This window comes from Chenopodium album, chromosome 13, assembly GCF_948465745.1.
Source record: "Chenopodium album chromosome 13, dcCheAlbu1.1, whole genome shotgun sequence".
In the NCBI taxonomy this organism is placed as follows: domain Eukaryota; kingdom Viridiplantae; phylum Streptophyta; class Magnoliopsida; order Caryophyllales; family Amaranthaceae; genus Chenopodium; species Chenopodium album.
Window position 1 is genome coordinate 39,198,032 of NC_137846.1, and position 23,638 is coordinate 39,221,669.

General features: G+C 34.1%; 2 protein-coding genes across 2 annotated transcripts; one reads left to right on the top strand and one right to left on the bottom strand.

Annotated features, from left to right (window-relative positions):
* The first annotated feature begins 1,049 nt into the window (after window positions 1-1,049).
* LOC145574751 (putative callose synthase 8) lies at window positions 1,050-18,639 on the top strand. Its single transcript, XM_081632605.1, has 41 exons — window positions 1,050-1,437; window positions 2,394-2,494; window positions 2,913-3,034; window positions 3,153-3,234; window positions 3,335-3,430; window positions 3,596-3,724; window positions 3,820-3,912; window positions 4,002-4,093; window positions 4,173-4,299; window positions 4,831-4,968; window positions 5,055-5,131; window positions 5,259-5,454; window positions 6,921-7,064; window positions 7,143-7,260; window positions 8,774-9,102; window positions 9,767-9,819; window positions 9,917-9,977; window positions 10,118-10,199; window positions 10,279-10,328; window positions 11,215-11,301; window positions 11,392-11,523; window positions 11,611-11,705; window positions 11,782-11,866; window positions 11,954-12,114; window positions 12,215-12,338; window positions 12,426-12,571; window positions 12,649-12,787; window positions 13,058-13,209; window positions 13,315-13,421; window positions 13,545-13,667; window positions 13,778-13,846; window positions 13,968-14,136; window positions 14,242-14,362; window positions 14,698-14,817; window positions 14,896-15,011; window positions 15,390-15,473; window positions 15,704-15,816; window positions 15,893-16,122; window positions 16,539-17,387; window positions 17,934-18,119; window positions 18,228-18,639. Exons 1-41 carry the CDS (start codon window positions 1,161-1,163, stop codon window positions 18,462-18,464), a joined length of 6,012 nt encoding a protein of 2,003 aa, XP_081488731.1. The 5' UTR covers window positions 1,050-1,160; the 3' UTR covers window positions 18,465-18,639.
* A 47-nt stretch (window positions 18,640-18,686) lies between these two features.
* On the bottom strand, window positions 18,687-19,720 carry LOC145574752 (serine/threonine-protein kinase ZRK1-like). Its single transcript, XM_081632606.1, has one exon. It carries the CDS (start codon window positions 19,695-19,697, stop codon window positions 18,708-18,710), a length of 990 nt encoding a protein of 329 aa, XP_081488732.1. The 5' UTR covers window positions 19,698-19,720; the 3' UTR covers window positions 18,687-18,707.
* Between the last annotated feature and the right edge of the window lie 3,918 nt (window positions 19,721-23,638).

Here is a 23,638-nt window from a genome sequence, read left to right on the forward strand (position 1 = left end):
AGGAGGTATTATATCTTTATAAATCGTTTACATTACAATTTTTTTGTGATTTAGGTAACTTAATCACGTCATTATATTAACTTAATTTTATACTACATGTGATTACGTTCATGCCTTAATTAAAGCCAACTTCGTTTTACACTTTCGTCCAAAATTGATCGAAGGAAAAGTTTACTTCATTATTAATTTTTAGTCGTTCTAAAGTAATAATATCTCATTGTTAATGACAACAAAATAATTATATAATTTTTCCAAAATACTATTGTGCGGGTAATTGGGGAAATGCATAGATCTATAATTTTTAGATCAATTCTGCAACAAATTTTTCATTTCCTGGTAAATATATTGATTTATTTTGTAAATTTGTAAAGATTAATTTTATAATGCATAAACTAAGTTGGTGATTATCGAAATAGAAGATAAATGACATATATATTTTTATTAATGATATGTTTATGTGTATTTTTTAATATTCTTATCAAAATAATTACTAGGGGAATAAATTATAAAAAATTAATATAAGAAATTTCCTTAACAAACAATAGAAAATTAATCAAAATATTATTAATAAGACCTGTGCAATGCACGGACTTTTATTTAATAACAGTATAAACAAAACAAAAAAGTACTTGGTATGAACCATATGAGATATGGGCCTATACTTACTCTTTACGAAGCATTGTCCAATGTCCACCCTCCTTCCTCCCCATCTACAAGATAGTCCCAAACTTAAAACCAGAATCATTCTATTCATCACTTTTTGGATCCCTAAAAAGTAGAGAGAATCATCAATCCTCTAATATTATCCTCCTTTCTTTTCCATTTCAGCTAATAAACAAACCCGCTCATTTTGACACATTCAAAAAAGTAACATCCTTCTTTCCTTCCCTCCTTTTCTTTTCTTCACCAAACCAATTCAAAAGCAAAAGCACCTCTTAAAAAGAGATCACACTCACATTCATAAAGCACAAAAAGCTAAAGATAACCACGTTAAGAAATCCCAAACTTACACATACATACACAAATAACACTATGCCTTCGTTATCAAGTTCAATTATATATATAAATTTACTACTCGTGTTCGAGTTCTTTACACTTTTAAGGTGTAGTAATATCATACCAGAATTCTTTAATTTATGTGTGCAAGCTAGCTATCAAGTATGTCGTCGACGTCGTCGGAGATTGTTTTAGCTGAACCAATTCAAGAGACGTATCATGAAATTGATGAGAGGGATATTCCAAGTACAAGTAGTGGAATTAGAAGTAGTAGTAGGAGTTTTACAAGATCAATTACTTATGGAGATGATGATTATGATAGTTATGTGCCTAAACCCTTTGAAAGTGAGAAGTTGCCTCTTTCTTTGGCTCCTGATATTCGACGATTTCTTCGTGTTGCTAATCAGATTGAAACCCAAGAACCTCGTGTTGCTTATCTCTGTATGTTAATTTTTGTTTTTCTTGTATTTTGGTTCAATTTTGTTGATTTTTTTTTTATTTTTTTTATTTATTTATATTTTTTTGTGTAGCACAAATTGGTTGTACGTTGTCTCTAAAATTTCTTTCTTGTTTAAAAATTAATTGTTTAGAAAAAAATCATTACTAGAAATTTTTATTAGAGCGAGGGAGTAACAATTTGATAGCATAATGTAATTGGGTAGCTATGTATTGTTTGGTTTGTATTGAATTTAATTATTTTAATTGGAGCTTAGCATTCATTATTGGAACCTCAAAAATATGAAATAATTGGGTACTAGTGTACTACCATAATATAAATTCCGTACAATGTTAAAGTAAAATACTATGTTGGCATAAGATGGTATGAATATACTAGTATGATTTAGAAATTTTCTAATTCTCAAAATTTTTCTTCTTTTTGGAGCTCTTGAGAAATTTATACGGAGTATGTTGATTTGTTTGGAAAAAAATAAGCATATAAATATGAAGCTAAAATTATGTTTCATAAAATTGGCTAGAAGTTGCATTTGATTTTTACGCTACCCAATGCATTATTTTGACCATCAATATGTTCAGTTATGTACTCCGTCTTATTATTTTTTTTGAAAAGTTAGTATATGAATAGTGTAAAAATCAAAGTGTTGTGACTACAAAAAAAACAATGGACGAAACAGATATGTCATTCTAGAAATGTTATACATGCCCCAATCCGGCTTGGACTATTGGAATGATGTTGTGGATGATACTGCATTCCTTAGTTATTGCAGCAGTAGGAAAGTTTTGAATGTAATTGTAAGTTGTAACTGTATGCTGAAAAAGAGGGTGAGTAATTGTTTTGGTGATTGATATGATGCTGGTTGCTAAGTTTTCTAAGGTGATCTTATTGTTTGTGTTAAACTGCTTACAGAACTCATACACTGTATTCTTGTTTTGTGCAGGTCGTTTCCATGCTTTTGAGAGAGCACATAACAAGGACAAAAAATCTAAAGGGCGTGGTGTTCGGCAGTTCAAAACTGCATTACTTCAGCGCCTTGAGCAGGTAAAATAATTTCTTGTACTCCAATTTTAATAGAATTCCTGCTATATTATCATATACTATATCATTGCTACTGTAAGTCTGTAAGGCTAATTGGTTTATAATTTTGGTACAGCTATTGTAGTATCACTCATTTAGTCCTAAACCACAATTTTCTATCTAAAAATTTCTGTCTGTTGCCTTATGATTGTTCCATGCTATATCCCTTTGTTGCCTGCTCTGTGCCACTTCCCTTGAGTAGTTGAGTAGGCTTTAGTACATACATGTTTATATACTTGATGCCTATAATTTATCGAACTTGCATTGATGGTAATTGGTGATTAATACGTGTAATAGTAAAATGCATACTCTAATCATTTGGATGAGACATCCAGCTGTTTCAAATGTTCCTAACTTAGTTGTTATGCTCTTCAAAAAATAGGATATGGAAGATAGTATTGCAAGGCGGAAAGAGAAGAGTGATATACGTGAGCTTAGACGCGTTTTTAATGGATATAAAGATTATATCAACAGACACACTGGAACTGAGGAATTCATTAACAAGTAAGATTTACATTTACCATTTTCAAAATAATGTTTTTTCTTTGACAAACTGAGTAATAGGTGATTACTATTAGGTTAACATTATGGATTTGTACGTTTTGAATCTAATATTTTGCAGGGATAAGTTTACAAATGCACGGGACATTGCTTCTGTTCTATATGAAGTATTAGTTGCAGTTACAAGAGCAACTGGTCATCAGGTTTTATCTTTTCTGTCTTTTTGATTCGATTCATCACCAGCAATTTCAGAAATATTGATAACAGCATTCTTATTGCTCTTTTACCCATCTTTCCCAACAGGTTCATGGTGATAGAGGCTCAATTGATCATGGCACGTACAATATTTTGCCACTGGGTAATGATGGTGTTCATCTACCTATCATGGTACTCCCTGAGGTGTGTTATTTCAGAACAATTCTCTAGATAATGCTACATCCACATAATTCTTGTTTTCGTCTTTTTGATGGTTTTTTATGAGCTGTGCTGTGCTAGCTATTCTTTAGGACTCTTGAGATATATTAGTTGAACTTTTTTGGTAACAGAACAGAAAGTTTACTGCAGATCAAGGTTGCTGTAGCAGCTGTACGCAATATTCGTGGTTTACCATTCATGGATGAGTTCAAAAAGAACAAATCTCCCAGGGCTACTTATGACATATTTGACTGGCTTGGATTTATCTTTGGGTTTCAGGTCCTTTATATACTCTTTACTGACTAGTGTAATAACCTACTGGAGGGCTTTCGTTGACTCCATATCTGAATAATTTCAAATTCTACTTAAACCAGAAAGGAAATGTTTCCAACCAGCGGGAGCATCTAATTCTACTGCTTGCCAACACCCACATCCGGCAGAGCCACAAGCTAGCATCAGTGTTGCAGGTAAATTTTTTGGCTTAACTTCTCCTTCTCTAAGGTAACAATTTTCAACTGTTCACCATTATGATCAATATCTTGTCTATTTTATGAAGTTTTCTGATGGAGCATTGGATGGACTAATGAGAAAATTCTTTAAAAATTATACTAAGTGGTGCAAGTTTTTAGGCAAAAAAAGCAACATTCGGTGAGTGAATACCAATGAGCATTTTGTTCTGCATAATATTTTTGGGCATGATTCTAAAGGGAATGACTTATATGTGCAGGTTACCCTATGTGAAACAGGAAGCTCAACAATATAAACTGTTGTATATAGCACTTTATCTTCTAATTTGGGGAGAAGCTGCAAACTTGCGATTGATGCCAGAATGTCTTTGCTATATATATCACCATGTAAGATGAAAAAGATCACAATACTTTTTTGAATGAGTTATCATGTATGTTTGTTGTTGTTAGACTGCAGTTTTCCTATGTCCCTAATATCACTTCTCTCTCTCGCTCTCTTAACCCCTTTCTCCGGTGTAAGCAAATATATCAGCTCAGCTTTATTATAAAAAAACAAACTCTTGGTTGTATCAGTATTAATATATCTAGTGGGGGGATTTACTATGTCTAAATTGCATATGAGAGTCAGCACCAATTTGGAGAATCAACACCGGCATGCAGAGTTAATTCTCTTTACTTGCAACTATGCCTTTTATTTAAATTTGCAATAAGAGGAAAGTCTCACAAAATAGGGTCTATTAGCTGTATCATTTTATTTATACTCTTTCCTTGCTGAAAGATTTAAAGAAACTTGTGATAGTTGTGTTTGATGTTCTGCATGGGTATCGAGTGTATAAGGCATATATGCTCTGAAATGTCTAGTGTTGAATTCTTATGAATAATGTTACTCAACTTTTGAAATTTTTATTTCTTGTTCAGATGGCGTACGAGTTGCATAGTATGTTGACTGATGCTGTTAGCTTGATGACATGGGAGAAGGTCATGCCAGTATACGGAGGAGAGGACGAGGCTTTTCTAAAAAAAGTTGTTGGACCAATTTACAATGTTATATCTAAGGTGAGGTCCTCAGACATATATTCTTTCTTTGCTGGTTTCAATCTTTGAATCTTAAACTCATCCTAATTGCATACATATGTATCAAGGAAGCTGAGAAAAGCAATAGTGGAACTGCTGATCATTCTAAATGGAGAAACTATGATGACCTGAACGAGTACTTCTGGTTAGATTGAGAGTTTCCTATACCTGCTTGCTAATTTTATTTTATTTTATTTTATTTTATTTTTTTTTTTTTGTGAAAAAAAATTAAATTTCATAGGCCTTAAATTTTTGTGATTGTATGCATGCAGGTCATCGGATTGTTTTTCAATAGGTTGGCCAATGCGTACAGATGATAATGATTTTCATGATTTTTTCTTTGTGAAGAAGTCTTCTAATGATCGAAAAAAGAAAAAGAAATTTCATGATGATCAAAGTAAGGGAAACATCTTTGTTCGCTTTAAGAAGTTTATAGGAAAGAGAGAGGTCAAGGATGAGGAAGAAGGAGTAAGCCATCTCCTATACACTTGCTAGCTCTTTCCATTGCTTAGATGCATTTTTTTTTTAGTTGATGACTATTTTTTTAATTGAAATGTCTTTTTCCTTTTTCTGAGTACTGTTATAATGTTGACTATGATCTAAATATTAATTGAATATTGAGTATGATCTCTGTTGGTTTTGGCCACAAATTATTTTACTCTTTTTCCTTTTCGATCAATTGCGTAATTTTGAGTTTTTGACAGAAGAAAGGCAACTGTTTGATTAGAAGCAAAAGTAATAATCAAGAAATATTGTATAGCTCATTACTTCATTAGAGAAGATTGCCTTTCATCTCAAAAAAAAAAAAAAAAAAAAAAAAAGAGTGAAAAAAGAAAGAAAGATGCTTGCCTCTCTCTCATTAGCTATATGATGACAATGTTCAAATTGAGTTCCTAAGTTGACAAGCCAAGATTTCACTGCCGTTATCACCTAAATTTTGGAGCAAAGATTATAAAGTAGAGATTGGGAAATTGATTGATATTGGAGTCAGCTCCCAACTAGTTGCTTTTTGATGTGCGTAATTGCAAAGGTTAATTTCTTACATGGAGTTCTACAATCATTTGTTAGATAATAACTGGTGCTTCTCTAAAGAACAAGATGCAACTTCTGATAATTCTGTGACATTGCTAGCACTAGCAGCAGCATTCGCTTGCTAGATGCTTTTGGATAATCTCGGCTGATGGATCTAGGGATCCTGCTCCTTTTACTTTCATAAAATTTTCTGTTGATTGGTTTGTGATCTTTCCACTGAATCATACATCTTGGAGGATAAAGATTTAGAAAAGGGGAATGTTTTTTTGCTGATAACTACCCCTCAAGTCCAAGTGATTCTGGTTGTGCTGAAGTGAAACTTGGAAATTTTATGCTGTTGAGATTTCACGAACTAGAATATTCTTAGAAAATGAATTATGAAGGATAGCAGAGAAATAAAATATATTGTAATTCCTCCTTTTTATGAATTTTTAGAAGACCACAATCATTTAGTTCAATTGTAACCACCTCCCAATTATGTACACCAGTCTTGAGAATCAAGAAATTTGGTGGTATGCTGATAAATATATTTCTTTTGTAAAGAGATTGAGTTTTTCTTTGTTTTCAGTTTTATTCATCTAATTGTTTACAATGTAATTTACATCAAATTTGAAGCTTGGTATTGGTATCGGGTTACTATGCCTTCTAAATTCTATGTCCTTTTCTTGGGTTGGGTAGTCTGGAGTCGGTAATGCTCAACATGAGAAAAATCTAAGCTGAGCTTAAATGTGTGGATTCTTTATGTTTCTTTGCAAAACATATTTTATACCAACATTATCTGTTTGATTAAGGCTTACTTTTTGGTGGTTTGGCTTATTTGTCAGGAAGTCCTGCAAATAATTAGTCTTAGAGGAGAACAATCAAAATCTGTTATAATTGTTATAGTCTGTTTCCCATGGTAGATTCTGGAGACTGAAGACGAGACTGAAGACAAGGACAGTCAAAAGAAATGGCTGGGGAAAACAAATTTTGTTGAGATTCGTTCTTTTTTGCAGATATTTAGAAGTTTTGATCGAATGTGGAGCTTCTTAATATTAGCTCTTCAGGTAGGATTACAAGTCAACTGACCTTTACTGTGTTATGTGATGTTTATATCAATAACTGAATTCCTTGTTTCTTTGCAGGCACTAATTATTATTGCATGTCATGATGTTAGCTCTCCTCTTCAGTTGATTGAGACAACAATACTTGAGGATTTAAGTAGCATCTTCATTACATCTGCAGGACTCAAAGTTGTACAAGGTACAATGTTTCTTAGGAATTTTTAACTTAAATTCTGCACTTAAAATACTGTTTGTTATTCTACATGATGGCAAGGAAGTATCTTGATAACTGTTTGTGATAGATAAAGAACACAAGTAAAAAAATTGAGGATGAACTTATTGATTGGTGTCCACATTTCATTGAAGATCAAAGACCTTGCATTCATCAAAAGATACAAGATCCACTTTGTGGTATCGCTTTATGAGTCCTGTTACAATCAATTGAAGTTCCTCTCAATTCAAAAATTCAATTTTATTTTCTTTCGAAAGAGTTATTCACGTCATGATTTGTGTATTAAGCAAGAAAACGACTTTCTAGTTTCTATAAATGACGGTTATTTTCCTCTACTTTCCCACTATGATCATAAATTACATCAATTTCTGTGTGTCAACATTAATTCAATGATACTTTAATCTTTAACAAAATATTCTGTAAAATTTTGTAGTGTTTAGGCCATAAAGTGCAGAATAATAGAATAGGGATGTGGTTTCTTGAATTTATAAGAAGATTGGGGCAACACTCAACTGGATTGTGATTTGTGGAGTGGGGTGATTGGAGAGTTTCTAACTTTCTATGGATCCTTAGTACTTTTTAACTGAGATAAAGATTTTGGATCAATACAAACATTATTTTTCAAGAAATTAATTTCAAGCCTTTGGTTCAGTCATTTCTGATTGCTCAACTAGGAAATAATTTACCTGACAGTCTACACTATAATTTTAACATACCTACTAAAAGTATAACTTAGCTACAATATTACAAAGAGGAAACTTTTTCTCTGTAGACAATTGTAGAAGTACTTTAAAATCTGGCGTTGCAAGACGTTCAGTTGAATCTGGGTTTCCTTACGAACCTGCTACATACTTTCTCTAGTATTTTTTGTTAAACTTCTGCAACATGTCCCATGGCACACACTTTGAGGAAAGATTAGAGAATGTAAACGGAAAACCTTATCAGTATAATGTATACACCTAATACCCTTACTCTTCCCTCCTATCAGCGTTTAAATTATTTTGATAAATTATTCCATTTACCTACTTTCGTCGTTTCAGTAAAGTGTGTGACATAAGGCTATGTTGGAAGTTAATGAAAACAGAAAATGTATGTAATTAAACATGAGAGTATAGAGAAGGAAAAAACAATTAAGAAAATATGTTTCTTCATTTTTTTTCCTGTTAATGTTTACACTGCTTACTGCTCTCAGCAATAAGCCCTTAAATTTTGCATAGGATTACTCTCTTTCATTTTCCTGGGGGATTGAGGGGGTTGTGGCTACTAACAGATTTAATTTTTACTTGTAATTCAAGACGGCATGATTGATTGCTGAGTTCTGAGAGATGAGTTAGAAAATGACTGATTTTCAAAGATTGATCTACTTTTATACTGTTAAGTGTTAACTAAAGTTCTAGCATATTTGCAGCAATTTTTGCTGATATATGAGCTGCTGAAACTTAACACATCAATATAATATTATCAACTATTTATTTTGCAGCTATTCTTGAGATTGCATTTACATGGAAAGCTAGGACAACAATGGATGCCAAACGGATCTGGAAATATGTTTTGAGGCTAATTATTGCCTCAATATGGGCAATAATTCTTCCAGTGTACTACGTGCACACGAGAAGGAAATATACTTGTTACTCCATCCGACCTGGGACCTTGCTAGGAAAGTGGTGTTATTCATCATACATGATGGCGGTTGCTATTTACCTTATTGGTAATGCAGTTGATGTGATCCTTTTCTTTGTTCCTGCAATTGGTAGATATATTGAGACCTCAAATAACAAGATCTGCACCTATCTATCTTGGTGGACACAGGTACATGGTTGGATAATAGCTCCGAATATATTGCATATTTGCATGATATAAATATGTCCTATTTTTTTATATCATGGAAGACCCTTTTGAACTAGTAAGAATCAATAGTTGCCAAAGATTATATTCGAAAGTCTTACTTTGGTATATATATGTCAAAATAAGTCCCTAATTTTACTACTACTGGTTGCATGTAGTTTAATTTTTCTACACAAGAATGGTTTTCAATTTTTTACAATAGGTAGTCTGTGATAATTCAAGCCAAAATTCTGATTCTATTATCTATGTAGTGTTTCATGTATACTAAAAAGTCTACACTCTACAACGTACCCTTATTTGACTGCATTGGTGTACATGAAATAATACTAGATAGAGTTCAAAACATGTTCATGTTTTGAGTTGCATCAAAAGATGCTGTTCTGAATAAATCATCTGAAACCTATTTCATTAATTGATTTTATGCTGTCTTCTTCCTTCACCGTTATATACTTGGATGGACTGTTTTGTGAACAGCCCCTTCAGATAACAGACCAATGATTTTGATGATATGTTGTGTGAATTTAGATTGAATATGTTAATGTGAGTACAATAATGCATGCTTAAGGTAGTTTCCTCATTTCAGACATTATATCAGTTCATGTTCTGACAATTTCTTTATGTGACGTAGCCTAGATTATTTGTTGGACGTGGAATGCAAGAAGATCAAGTTTCCTCATTCAAGTACTTATTCTTATTGCCTTACCTCACTTTTTTTTGCCTTTTTTTCCTTGCATCATCATGTTATATATTGAGAGATGCCTCACTTATTATTTGCTAGGTATATGTTATTCTGGGTGCTGCTACTACTGAGCAAACTGTCTTTCAGTTATTATTTTGAGGTGAGTACATGTCCTTATGTTTTTTCTCTTTCCTATGTCATGACCATACAAGTTTAATCACTCTTTTAAGTTAACCTTATTGCCGATGTTTCTCAGAAGAAAAAAAAAAAAGTTAACCTTATTGCCTATGGGTTTTGCAGATAAAGCCACTTATAGAACCAACCAGACAAATGATGCGAGTCGGCTCACATAGATATCAAAGGCGTGAGCTATTTCCTCATGGTAAACCTTTTTCCCCTCTTAATAGTAGACTTTTGTTTGGTTGCTTAGGAACTAATTACATGACTTCATACTGGTTCAGTCAAGAGTAATGCAGGTGTACTTGTTGCTGTTTGGGCTCCTATTCTTTTGGTAAGTTTATTTAAATCATGGATGTAATTACATTCATCATTACCTACCTAAATAATGGTTAATTGTATTAACTAATACTACTTCATGTTTCAGCTATGTTGATGTGTAATGCTACTAACTAGAATGCTATACTTTAGTCTAAAACTATTATCAGTGTTACTTACCGGTCATTATCATTCAATCAATATATTTCTACCTAATGCATATTGTTCATTGGAAAACAGTGATTTTTAGCTAAACAATGAGGAAAGGAATTAAAGTAGACATAAACATTCCCTTCTATCCCTCCCTCTCCCCCCTGTCTCATATAACAAAGTCGCAATAGTAACAATTTGAATTTGTTGTATTCATGTTTAAGTTGATGGATGAAAGATAAGAAACTCTTCTCCGAGATAATTTGTATGTTAGTACTTCTATAGCAGACAAGGAGCATGCAGAATTTTTTTGTCGAGACTCGAGAAAGTCCTGCAAGGATTTTCTTTGAAATATGGTTTTTTATCTTTCACGCCAACTTTCTTTTTCATCCCTTGCTTTCTTTATTGCTTGGGGGAAGGAAAGAGCATGAGATTTTTGTTTATCAACTCTTTTTGTTTTGGCAAAAAGTTGACAAGTTCATTAATTGTTGAATAATCTCCTGCATTCCAACCAAAACTTGTCGATTGAAGGTGATTGTGTGATTATTTAACGATTGCTCCCGCATCATTGTGGCTGTCAATCTTTTGAAAAACATTTGTTCAGCAAAAATGATCAAGCCTCTTGATTTCCAAAAGATTCTTGTTATTCATGCATTGATAACATGAGTTTGCATGCTGTTTTAGGTAGTAGAAGAACAGTGATATTGTAGGCTTATAAAAACAACTTGTTTTTCTCATTTTTTGCCTTTCAGGTATATTTTATGGACACACAGATCTGGTATTCTGTTTTCTGCGCACTTTTTGGTGGCATTTATGGAATTCTGCATCACCTTGGTGAAGTATGTCTGTACTTATTTTCTATCTCCCCCCTCGCTTCTTCTTCTAAGCTATGCTATGTTATCTTAGTCTTTCTTATACTGTACTTACAGATACGGACACTAGGAATGCTACGAAGTAGATTTCAGTTGCTGCCTTCAGCATTTAATGCTCGCCTGATTCCACCAAATTTAAAAAATGATAGAGGCAGAATAAGCAAAGGGTTCTTTAGTCAACTAAAAAAGGTATTATTTTGCAAGTTAGTCACCTGAAATTAGTAAATTGGACAATTTTTGGATGCCTCTTTACAATTGTAACAAATCCTTTCATAGGCATCTGGAGACAAAAAGAGTGATTTAGCAAAGTTTGTTACAATGTGGAACCAAATAATCCTCAGTTTCCGGCAAGAGGACTTGATAAACAACAGGTAAGTAGTATTTGATAAGAGATCGAATTCATAAGCATTCCTTAGAAAAATTCTTATGTGGTTTTTCTGTTTCCAGAGAGAGGGATTTGATGATTATGCCCTTGTCAGCAGAAATATTATCCGGCCATGTTCGTTGGCCTGTCTTCCTTTTGACAAATGAAGTAAGATGTGTCAAATAACTTTTCTAAGAACTTTTGCTATGATCTTTTTATGAGGCTTACAATGTCAATTCGCATCTATTCGACCAGTTCTCAACGGCATTGAGCATTGCTAAGGAATTTGATGGGAAAGATGAAGATCTAATTCAAAGGATAGGAAGAGGTAGCCTAATGTACTTTGCGGTGAAAGAGTGCTACAAGTCATTGAAGTATATTTTTGGAATCATTGCTGCTGGGGAATTGGAGAAGAGGTAGGGGACAGGAATTATTAGACTCATCTTTCCTCTCAACTATTCCTTTATTTCTCTTCCGGGTTATGGTTTCTCCTTATGGAAATCTCTGGCTTTTCAGAATTGTTTCAGGTATTATATCCGAAATCGACGAAAGCATCCAAAGTTCTACCCTGCTTGAAAAGATTCAATTGAGTGAACTACCAGCTCTACATGCTAAATGTGTAGAATTGGTTGATCTATTGGTAACGTTTTAAAAATTAAAGATATTGTGTTTCCCTTTTCCTTTCATCCAAATTTTAGTCAGATGGTTAATTGATTATGTTGCTCAGGTCAAAGGGAATGAGCTTTATCATGTTGTAGTAGCAGATGTGGCTCGTCATGATGAAGTAGTAGGTGCTCTTTATGTTCAAGTAGTGAAAGTACTCCAAGACATATTTGAACTTGTGACAAATGAAATGATGATAAATGGTTCCAGGTTTGTTTTCGTTATTCAATTAATTTTATTTAGTTGTTATAAACTTATTGTTAACACTCAATATGAAATGTGTGCAGAACTTTGGATATGCTCCATTCTTCTGATCAAAATGTTGAAGGTTCAGAATTCTTCTCTAGGGAGATTCAACCAGAAATATTTGCATCGAAGGACTCTATTCATTTCCCATTGGCTAATGATGAGGCGCTTCATGACAAAGTAATTTCGATATAACTTCACTGTCTAAGTTATGCTGAATATTTCATAAAACCTTCTAATCCCTTAATATCTTAAAAACATATTGAATATCCATGAATTATTTTCTTGTCACTAGAACATCAATTTGTTTACAAATACTGATACATAGTGGGATAAAGGCTTAAGGAAATTGTTGTTTTAATTGTCTTCATTTGATATTTTGTGATCTTAAAACTGTACAAGGAAGCAGCATGTATTATTCATCCCTGAACTAACATTGACTGTAAACAGATAAAACGCTTTCTCCTGCTGCTTACAGTCAAAGACAAAGCTATGGATGTTCCTGCAAACTTGGATGCTCGGAGGCGCATCTCTTTCTTTGCCACTTCTCTCTCTATGAATATGCCTGCTGCACCTAAAGTGCGAAATATGCTATCATTCAGGTCAGCATTTTATCTTATATGTGCTGTAGTCATCTTTTGCAGTAGACGCGTATGTTCTTATGTATGAGATCTCCTGGTCATAAAGCAGAGGTCTTTTTGTTGCAGTGTGTTGACCCCACATTACATGGAAGAAGTCAAGTTTTCTATGAAAGAACTTTTATCGAGCCAAGAACAAGTATCAATTATATTCTATATGAGAAAGATATATCCAGGTTTTTTTTTTGTTAGTTCTTTTCTTCACAGCTTGTAGTATCATAGTTCTTCTCTTCACAGCTTGTAACTGTTTGTAAAGATTTGCCTCATGACAAATTGACAATGCTACTTTACACTTTCAGATCAGTGGAAAAATTTCTTAGAACGCGTGGATTGTGAAGATTTAAATGATTTGATGGAAAAAGACAAAGAGGCTGAGCTTAGGGATTGGGCTTCGTTCCGGGGTCAGACTTTAAGCAGAACAGGTAGAGGAAGCACAATGCTATTATGCATTGATATTCTATTCTAGTACCAGTTTCAAATATATGTTTAGTTCCTTTTTAACTTCTATTTTCATTTTCTTTGATGCTAACAGTCAGAGGAATGATGTACTACAAAAAAGCCCTGAAATTACAAGCATTTCTTGACATGGCAGAGGATAAAGGTTCATTCAACTGAGAATTAGGATTTAACTTAATGATCTAGCTTCTGACATGATAGATGAAGGGCTTTTTTGCCCCTTGTGAAAATTCATCAGTTAACTAATGAATGCATTGATTATGCAGATATTCTTCAAGGTTATGATGCCATTGAGAGGGGGAATGAGAGTCTCTCTGCTCATCTGGATGCATTATCAGACATGAAATTTACATATGTTGTTACATGGCAAATGTACGGTACATGTAAAAGAGATGGTGATCCACGTGCACAGGACATGCTTGATTTGATGACTAGGTAATTATTAAGAGTGAGTACTATAATTGCTTCCCTTCGAAATTGAAACCTTAGTTGAATGAAATTAATATGGCGACTACTGGATCAAATGATCAATGACGACAGGTACCCAGCTTTACGTGTTGCTTATGTTGAAGAGACAGAAGAAACAATTGCAGATGAGTCTGAAAAGGCTAAGGTTTATTCGTCTGTGCTAGTCAAAGGTGGAATCAATGGTCATGACCAGGTAAAGGACAGTGCAAATTGTTGGAATCTTAAGGGTTGCAATATGAGAAAATGGCCTTAGAGAGTTCTTACAGAAGAAAGGAAAATCAAAGAAAACTTACCTCTGGACCAACTAATGTTAATCACATGTTCTGTACTTTTTCTAAACATTAATATTAGGTTTCCATATGTAAAACAAATTATATGCGTAATAGTTGTGATGATACTCAGACTTATAAACTCATTGTATAGATTAACATGAAATTCCGATCTTTACAACCTTTATTGCAGAGTATTTCTCATTATAAATTCTATAACTTTAAGCAATATAGTTCTCATTCTGATACAATTTGGCAGGAGGTGTATCGTATAAAGCTTCCCGGTCCGCCTAATATAGGTGAAGGAAAACCAGAAAACCAAAACCATGCAATAATTTTTACACGTGGTGAAGCCCTCCAGACAATAGATATGAATCAAGTATGTGTGCTACTAGGTAACGGTGTAAAAGATTCATTACAAAATTTTTTGTCTTTCTCACATTGTATGTACTCTCAGGATAACTATTTGGAAGAAGCTTACAAAATGAGAAACATACTGCAAGAATTTTTTGAAGACCGAGGACGCCGGGCTCCCACTATAGTCGGTTTGAGAGAACATGTATTTACTGGAAGGTCAGTTTATATGAACTCAGTGATGTGAATGCTGTTGGCTATGCTTGAATGTCAGACTCGAGTATGAGTTCAAATCTTACATGGACATTCTAAATTTGAATATGTGGGTCACGGTTACAAGGATCTACAAACTGTTATTTTTCTTTATCTTATCTAATATCGTGTCTTGTACACTTTGTTTTCATAATCCAAATGAACTCCCTGGATGTGAGAAAAAGCTGATATCTTGCTACCCAAAAATAAAAAAAAGTCTCTTTGATTCATCTAGCTTATAGTAGTCAGTGTATGAATGTGTCGCTCTTGATATGCTATTAACTTTATTAATTATTATTATTATTATATAAGCTACACTAATGAGTGTTATTACCTGTGACTCAGTGTTTCTACCCTAGCATGGTTCATGTCATACCAAGAGACAAGCTTTGTGACAATTGGCCAGAGAATATTAGCTAATCCTCTCAGGTAAACTTTTGGTTATTACCACATGTTTTATTTATTAAAAAAAAGTTTGATACAATGCACCATGGATGAATTCATTTCTGCCCATTTGAACAAGTGCATGTCCACAATTCTCATTACTTGGTAGTTTGAGATATGCTTTGTGTTTTCTATAATCAATCTTCTGACCATTAGATAAATCAGCATGATTATCAAATTTGAATCACTTTTTCTACTCCACTTTTCCTGCACAGGGTACGGTTTCATTATGGTCATCCAGATATATTTGATAGGATATTTCACATAACACGAGGAGGTATCAGCAAAGCATCAAAAACAATAAACCTAAGCGAGGATGTTTTTGCAGGTAGAAATCTGTAGCCATCTTTGTTTTTGTTAACATGTTATGTAATTTGTATGGTGAGGCACCTATTTATGTGCAGGATTCAACTCTGTACTGCGGCGTGGATATGTGACTTATCAGGAATATATCCAAGTGGGAAAGGGTCGTGATGTAGGACTAATCCAGATATCAAAATTTGAAGCGAAAGTAGCTAATGGAAATAGTGAACAGACGCTAACCCGTGACATTTATCGTCTTGGGCAGCAATTTGACTTCTTCCGGATGTTATCATGTTATTACACAACCATTGGTTTCTATTTCAGTAACCTGGTATGTTTTTCTAGTGGCGTTTCTGACTTTCTGCTTGCGTTCCCTCCCTATGGCTCTATTTGTATATTGTTACTTTCGATAAGATTTCATTCTGTTGATCTTTTTCATTCTACAATTAAAATCTCTATTATCCTACATCTCCTTTCAATACTTTCTGCTTTTCTTGCATGCTGTTATATCCTTATTATGCTACTGTCAAACATTTCTTGCATGCTGTATTGCTGTTATTTCCTTATTATGCTACTTTCAAACAATATGTTACATTGTTATGCTTGTAAACATGCATCTTTATTACTACCTTGGTTTTTAAATCACATTCATGTATCAATTTCTTTAATTGCTTTATTTCTTTCAGCAAATATCTTAAGTCTTCATTACTTCATGCTAACTATAATTATACTGCCGAAACCTCTCAGGTATCAGTTATTTCAATTTATGTGTTCCTCTATGGGCAGTTGTACCTTGTTCTCAGTGGACTGCAAAAAGTACTCATAATTGAAGCTCGAGTCCATAACGTACAGTCCTTAGAAACTGCTCTGGCTTCACAGTCATTTATACAACTAGGACTCTTGACTGGGCTACCTATGGTTATGGAGATTGCATTGGAGAGAGGGTTTTACACTGCTCTTAAAGATTTTGTCCTTATGCAGCTGCAGCTTGCTTCTGTATTCTTCACCTTTTCTTGTGGAGCAAAATCTCACTATTATGGCCGAACAATTCTCCATGGTGGTGCCAAATATATTCCTACAGGTCGCAAAGTTGTGATATTTCATGCCACCTTCTCAGAAAACTACAGATTGTATTCAAGAAGCCACTTTGTAAAAGGGTTTGAGCTGCTGCTACTGCTGACCGTTTATGATCTGTATCGGAAATCCTATCAAAGCAGCATGGCTTATGTTTTGATCACCTATGCAATCTGGTTCTTGTCGCTGACATGGTTGTTTGCTCCATTTCTGTTTAATCCATCTGGCTTTGACTGGCCTATAATTGTAGATGACTGGAGAGATTGGAATAAGTGGATACGGCAGCAAGGTGGTATAGGAATCCCACCTGATAAGAGTTGGCAGTCCTGGTGGGATGATGAGCAGGAGCATATTCGCCGTTCCAGATGGAGTTCTAGGATCATTGAAATAATTCTTTCACTAAGGTTTTTCGTGTATCAATATGGTCTGGTCTACCAATTAGACATTTCCAAAAACAGCAGCAATTTTATTGTGTACGTGCTCTCATGGGTTGTCATAGGTGTGATTTTTCTATTGGTCAAGGTAAATTTTAATATCTTTTTCACACATTGTTTTTCATAAATTGATAATAATTAGTATACAATCATTGACAATCCTATGGAGAAAAACCAGACTGGATTGCTATTATAACGTAAAGATGGATCTAATTCTCATAGTGATTTTAACCGTTTCAGAAGTCTTTAGGAAACCCTCCATACATGTGACCATCAGATCCTGTTAGTAATGAACAACTATCATCGAGTGCCCATGTAATACATTGATGCAGCTCCCTTAACAGTTCTTATAGAAATTAGAATTTTAATATTGTCAACTTGCAGTTCAATCTAATGAGCTGTGATGGTAAGGGAACTCTAATGGCTCATCCAATGTTATGGTGATGTTATAATTCCTGGGAATTTTTCCCATTTTGAAAACGTCTTATAATTGTATTGTCACCAAGTTTGAACTAAATAATCTGAACTTCTGTATCTTTTTCATTGAATTATGCTTTATCTACAATGACTTTAACTACTGATAGCTAAATTAGGTTTGGATTAATTCTCATTGGGATATTTATTTGTCGTACAGATAGTGAATGTGGGAAGGCAGTGGCTCAGTGCTAATCATCAGTTTTTGTTCAGACTATTCAAAGCATGTCTTTTCTTGGCTGTTATATCTACTATTATCACGCTTTCGCTCTTATGCAATCTGTCTATCATGGACTTGATTGTGTGCTGCCTGGCTTTTCTTCCCACTGGATGGGGATTGATATTGGTAAGCTAGTCGGAGACATTTTTTTTTCTTTTCTATATTCCTGTAATGCTGTAATCAGGAGTGTAAAACAAACCTTTACTTCTTATACTACAATTTTTTTTTCTTCAGATTGCACAAGCTCTAAGGCCACTGATAGAGAACACTGGAATCTGGGACTTTGCTCAGGTTTTTGCTCGATGGTATGATTTTGGTATGGGCGTGGTCCTTTTTGCTCCCATTGCCTCATTTTCTTGGCTTCCGATTATTTCAGCCTTTCAAACTCGGTTTCTTTTCAATGAAGCCTACAACAGGAGGTTACATATTCTACCTATTCTTCAAGGCCAAGGAAAAAAGAAGTGCACTTAGGTTGCTCATTCTTCTCTATGTATAGTCAAACCATATTAACAAAACCTTAGGTAGATGTAAAAATAACATAGGCATATTTTTTCAGAACAACATAGGAATTTTATTGTGTAGCTAGAGAACAAATAAAATTTGAAATGATATACAGATTACCAGTAATACCAGTATTTAAGGAAAACTATTGCAACAAGTTGTCCCTCAAAATTTGGATTGCTAATAACATTAATCTGAGATGATTCAACAGAACTAATTAGATTCTGCAATTTTCTTAAGGTCACTTGCAACTTCAATCATACTTGATCTGTCATCTTCATTACGATATGTGCATCTCCAAGCAAGCTCAAATACTTCCTGCAATTGCTGTTGCTTTCCACTTTCTTCTATTTCACATGAAATTTCAGGATCTACGATCATACTAATCGTAATATTTTGATCATGTCCCGTTATTCTATAAATTTGAAAATTATAACATTCGGTAAACCTGTTGCGGCCAGCCAAAAGCTCAAAAAGTAGTTCACCAAAACAATATAAATCAGTTTTTTCTGTCAACCTTCCAGACGATATATACTCAGGTGCAGTATCACCTGTAGTTCCAACTACTGCATCATTGACATGATCTTTACCTTCAGGGATCAACACTGAGAAGTAGTATCCTGTGAGCTTATAGTCTTTGTCAAAATATTCATCTTTAATGCTCAAGTTTTTGAAAATCACCGGCCTAAAAAAACCGTTTTGGAGGTATGCAAGGGCATATGATATTTCTGAGCCAATTTTTAACCTGAGTTTCCTTGGCAAAAATCCTGTATTACTGAAAATATCTAGAAGACATCCTTGATCAGGGAACTCATAAACAGTAACTGGAAGTTCTGTTTCGAGGCAACAACCTATCAGCTTTAAAGAGTTTTGATGCATGCACATTTGTGTTGCTGTTACAATTTCTCGAACAATGCCTTCTACACCAACAAATGAGTGTGTGCTGTGAAATTTCTTGATGAAAACAGGTCGGTTTCCCTCATCTATTGTACCGCAGAACATTTGGTAATGAACATCCTTTATCAGATAATCTGAAGAAGTGAAGGTGCTCATCTTTGTAACTTCGTTAGCTGAGAAAACATGGATGGGAAGATTCTTTCCCTTACAGACGGCAATGATTTTTTCTTGTAGCAAGCTTCCATTCCTTATGAAGTTTTCACATTCCTTCTGTTTCTGTTTTGTCCAACATCTGAATGTCATCATATCGAATCAAGAGATTATGATACTCTGGAAATTTGTGATCGGTAGGTGGAAAATTAATCTATGTGTTACAATTGCATATGGAATGTGCATAGGCGTACAACCTTTGAAATATTGTTATTCAAGTCAACTTTGGATGCTCATCATTTCAAAGTCAATTCATTAGCGTGTAAGACTCGTTTGCCACTAACTAAAGTGTTCTAAGAATTTTCTTTTGGATCGAGTAGTGCTACACATACAATGGTTGTATCTTGTATGTGGGCCAAGCATACAACACTGGTTACAAATTATCAACTCACCATAAGCCAAAAACATGAGAAGGAAAATTGAGAGGGAAAATTTTTGGTGTTTGGCGCGGGAATTCTTGTTGGCGAATTTTATTGGCGTCATAGTACTACGTTATTAAAAAAATATATTACGTTACAATCGTTATCAAACAATAACATTACGTTACCAACAAGGCAATAAATACAAATTTTCTTACCAAAGGTAATGACGTCCTAGTCAACGTCATTAATGAGAGATGATTTTTATAAAAATTGATTAGTATTTCATTATTTGACGTGATTTCATGAAGTACTAATCAAAAAATTATTACTCTCTCCGTCCCCAAAACTTTGACCCTTTTGGCTTAATTTTAGTCTCAAAATGATCGATCCGTTTGAATTAAAATACCCATCAATTTACAACAATATTTGTGCAAAATTAGCTTCCACATATAAAATTTGGTTTTTTCATGTATTTTTAATATTTTATCTCTCTATTTTTTTACAAACCCCATGTAAATTTATCTTTCTAATATGTTTTTGTTTCTTTTTATTTAAGTTTCTTAATAACTCCGAAATCAACCCAAAAGGGTCAAATTTTGGGGACAGAGGGAGTATAACCAAACCAATAAAATTCTCTTTTTATGCTCTTTCTATAGACTTCCATATCGATATACTTTCAAAAATGTTATATAGTTGGACGATTTTAACCTTAATATAGTTTTGTGGGTTTTCTTTATCTTCACCCTATAGTTAAAAAATAAATATTAGAGGGTTAAAAAAAATGGAGGGCTACAATAAAATATTGGAGGGTTATAATACAATAATTAAATGACATAAATTCATTATCTTTTCTAAAAAATTGTTGATGTTGTTTTAAAATTTTAGTTACTGAAGTTTATTTCAATGTTGTCAAAATAAAGGATTTAAAACACCTTACAAGTAAAATAATAAGGTATGTTACTTGAAAATTGTTGGTTATTTGTGGAAAAAAAGAAAATCTAAATTAAGGAAAGGGAAAAAATATTGGAAAAGTATGCCAACATCACTAGAGGAAACATATTTGAACTCGAGACCAAAGACAACACGAAGTTCTTAAGTACACCATTTGTAACAAGACTAAGGACCTGTTCTTTTGAGCTTCTGGCAGAGCAGATCTCAACAGAGCAGAGCATAGCCGAGCCTAGCCGAGCAAACTTTATTATTATTATTATTATTATTATTATTATTAGGAAATTTTGACTTTTATCACCAAAAAAAATCAAAAAAATTGTTTTTCACCACCAAAACTTCTAAAACTTTTATTTTACCACCAAAAAAATTCTAAAAATTGTTTTTTACCACCTAACGTCAAGAAAACCGTTAAATCTAACAGTTTAAAAAAAAAATTCTTCGAATTTCGTGCGCAAAACATGTTCTTCATAGGTTTAGGGGGGCATTTTGGTCCTATGGATCCAATTTAAGGTCAGAATTGACAAACAATGATCGCAAATGCCTCGTTTGCATGTTGACGCAAATCGAGGTATTTTTAAACACGCAAAACGAGGCATTTTCGATCATTTTTTGTCAATTTTGACCTCAAATTGGACTCGTAGAACCTAAATTCCTCCCAAAACCCCAAAAGAGCATGTGTTTGACACGAAAATCGAAGAATTTAAAAAATTCCATTAGGTTTTTGACGACAGGTGGTAAAAAATAATTTTTTATTTTTTATTTGGTGGTAAAATAAAAGTTTTAGAAGTTTTGGTGGTAAAAAACAATTTTTTTGATTTTTTTTGGTGGTAAAAGTCAAAAAATCCTTATTATTATTATTATTATTATTGAAATAACAAAAACCTACAAAATCAATCAATTTATAAGAAATTAGTGGGGAGCCGAGATACAATCTGGGCCCCCACTCCTCTAGCTATAGCGAACCCGATCCTGCTGAAGATGTGAGCAGCTTCACGAGCACCTATATCATGTGTCCTTGCAAACTCTTGAACCTGCTTCAGCAATGCAACAACATCCTTTTCTAATTCCCCTAAAGAAGAAAAGGAGAAGGGAAGAAAACCATAACCAATAGCCCTGCAACGCACCCCATATTATCTTGTTTCCACTGAGCTGTAACCGACACAACACGACCAGGAACAAAGTCAGACAAACCTGATTGTGTCAAAGGAGAAGACCCCGTCAAGTCAACACATACATCAAGGCCTCTATCTTAAGAATAAAGCTACATATCTGCAGGTTGAAGAGCCCCATCGTTGCCTCCATTCAACCCAACATTCACCTCCTTTCTCGCAGAAATCACGGACCGAAAACAAATATCAACAAGGGTGTCGCGAACAACATTATGCCGATGTTTAATACCCACCATCCCAGCACAGGACACTGCATGATCTCCAAATATATCCCCATCGAAAACCCTTGAGCAAGCGGAACACGGTGCCGAAATCGAGAACAATGGAACACCCAATCTATAGCAAAGAACAGAACGGTAAGCCTTACCATGCATAGTCTGACCCAACCTCGATATTGGGATCGCCCGCAACCAGGCAGAAGAGTGATCCCCCAGCTGGGATTTCCATAAGGCAACCTGACACAGAGATAAGGAGAAAGTGGATGTTGTAGAAGCAGTAACCTTTACGAAATATATATCTGCCAATTTCTTCATGAGTTTGGTGGCAGCAATCTCACTAGGGTTACACATAAGGTCAGTCTCCACGGTCCTATGAAAAAGACTAAGAGCATCATCAAAGGCCAGTCCCGAACCAACAATACCAGAATTGCGAAGAAGCGTGGCCTGAAGACCAGTAGACTGCAAATGTGACGCAAGGAAAGCATAGTGTCGAACATCACCCGCTGAATAAACGCCCAGTCCACCATAAGAAAAAGGCAAGGTGGCAAGATGCCATTGCCAATCACTAAAACCAAGCCCCGAACTAGTTACAATGCGCTCCAAAGATGCCCGAAGGGCCACATCAAAAGAAATCTGGGCCGCTTCAAAAAGACGAGGGGGACAAGTGCGCATAGCAAAGTAGAGTTTTGAAATCCCAGTACACGCACGAAGTAGTAATAACTCACATTGGGGATCATCAAGCTTAGCAACAACATCCATAAGCACAATGGAGTTCGACACTCTTTGTGAAACAAGCTCACCACAAAAAGAGGAATCCGCACTGATAGGACCACCCAGCAGCTTAACACCATGCACAGGACATCCAATATATCGAGGAATGACACCGACAAGATGGCTACGAGGGTCCTCCAAGGGCCAGAAAACTTTCGTTTTCTCAACGTTGACATGTAGGCCAAGAAGAGGTCCCTTCGCCAAAATCAACCCCAAAACCTTCCCTACCGCTAAAGTGTTACCAATATTAGTGCCATCATCAAAATACCAAGCTTGTTATTATTATTATTATTATTATTATTATTATTATTATTATTATTATTATTATTATTATTATTATTATTATTAATACTACTACTACTACTACTATTATTATTATCATTACTATTATTATTACTATTATTATTTATTATTATTATTTATTATTATTATTATTACTATTATTATTATCACTATTATTATTATTATTATTGCATTATTATTATAATAATTAAATTATATTATTAAATATTAATTAATATTATTATAATTATTATTAAATATTAATTATTTATTATTATTATTAA

Excerpts from the sequence above, each read along its gene's own strand:
- LOC145574752 (XM_081632606.1), bottom strand. The coding sequence starts at position 19,697 with ATGATGACATTCAGATGTTGGACAAAACAGAAACAGAAGGAATGTGAA.
- LOC145574751 (XM_081632605.1), top strand. The coding sequence starts at position 1,161 with ATGTCGTCGACGTCGTCGGAGATTGTTTTAGCTGAACCAATTCAAGAG. Across the intron at positions 3,235-3,334 it reads CAAGAGCAACTGGTCATCAG|GTTCATGGTGATAGAGGCTC; the intron begins GTTTTATCTTTT and ends CTTTCCCAACAG. Across the intron at positions 11,524-11,610 it reads TCTTTAGTCAACTAAAAAAG|GCATCTGGAGACAAAAAGAG; the intron begins GTATTATTTTGC and ends ATCCTTTCATAG.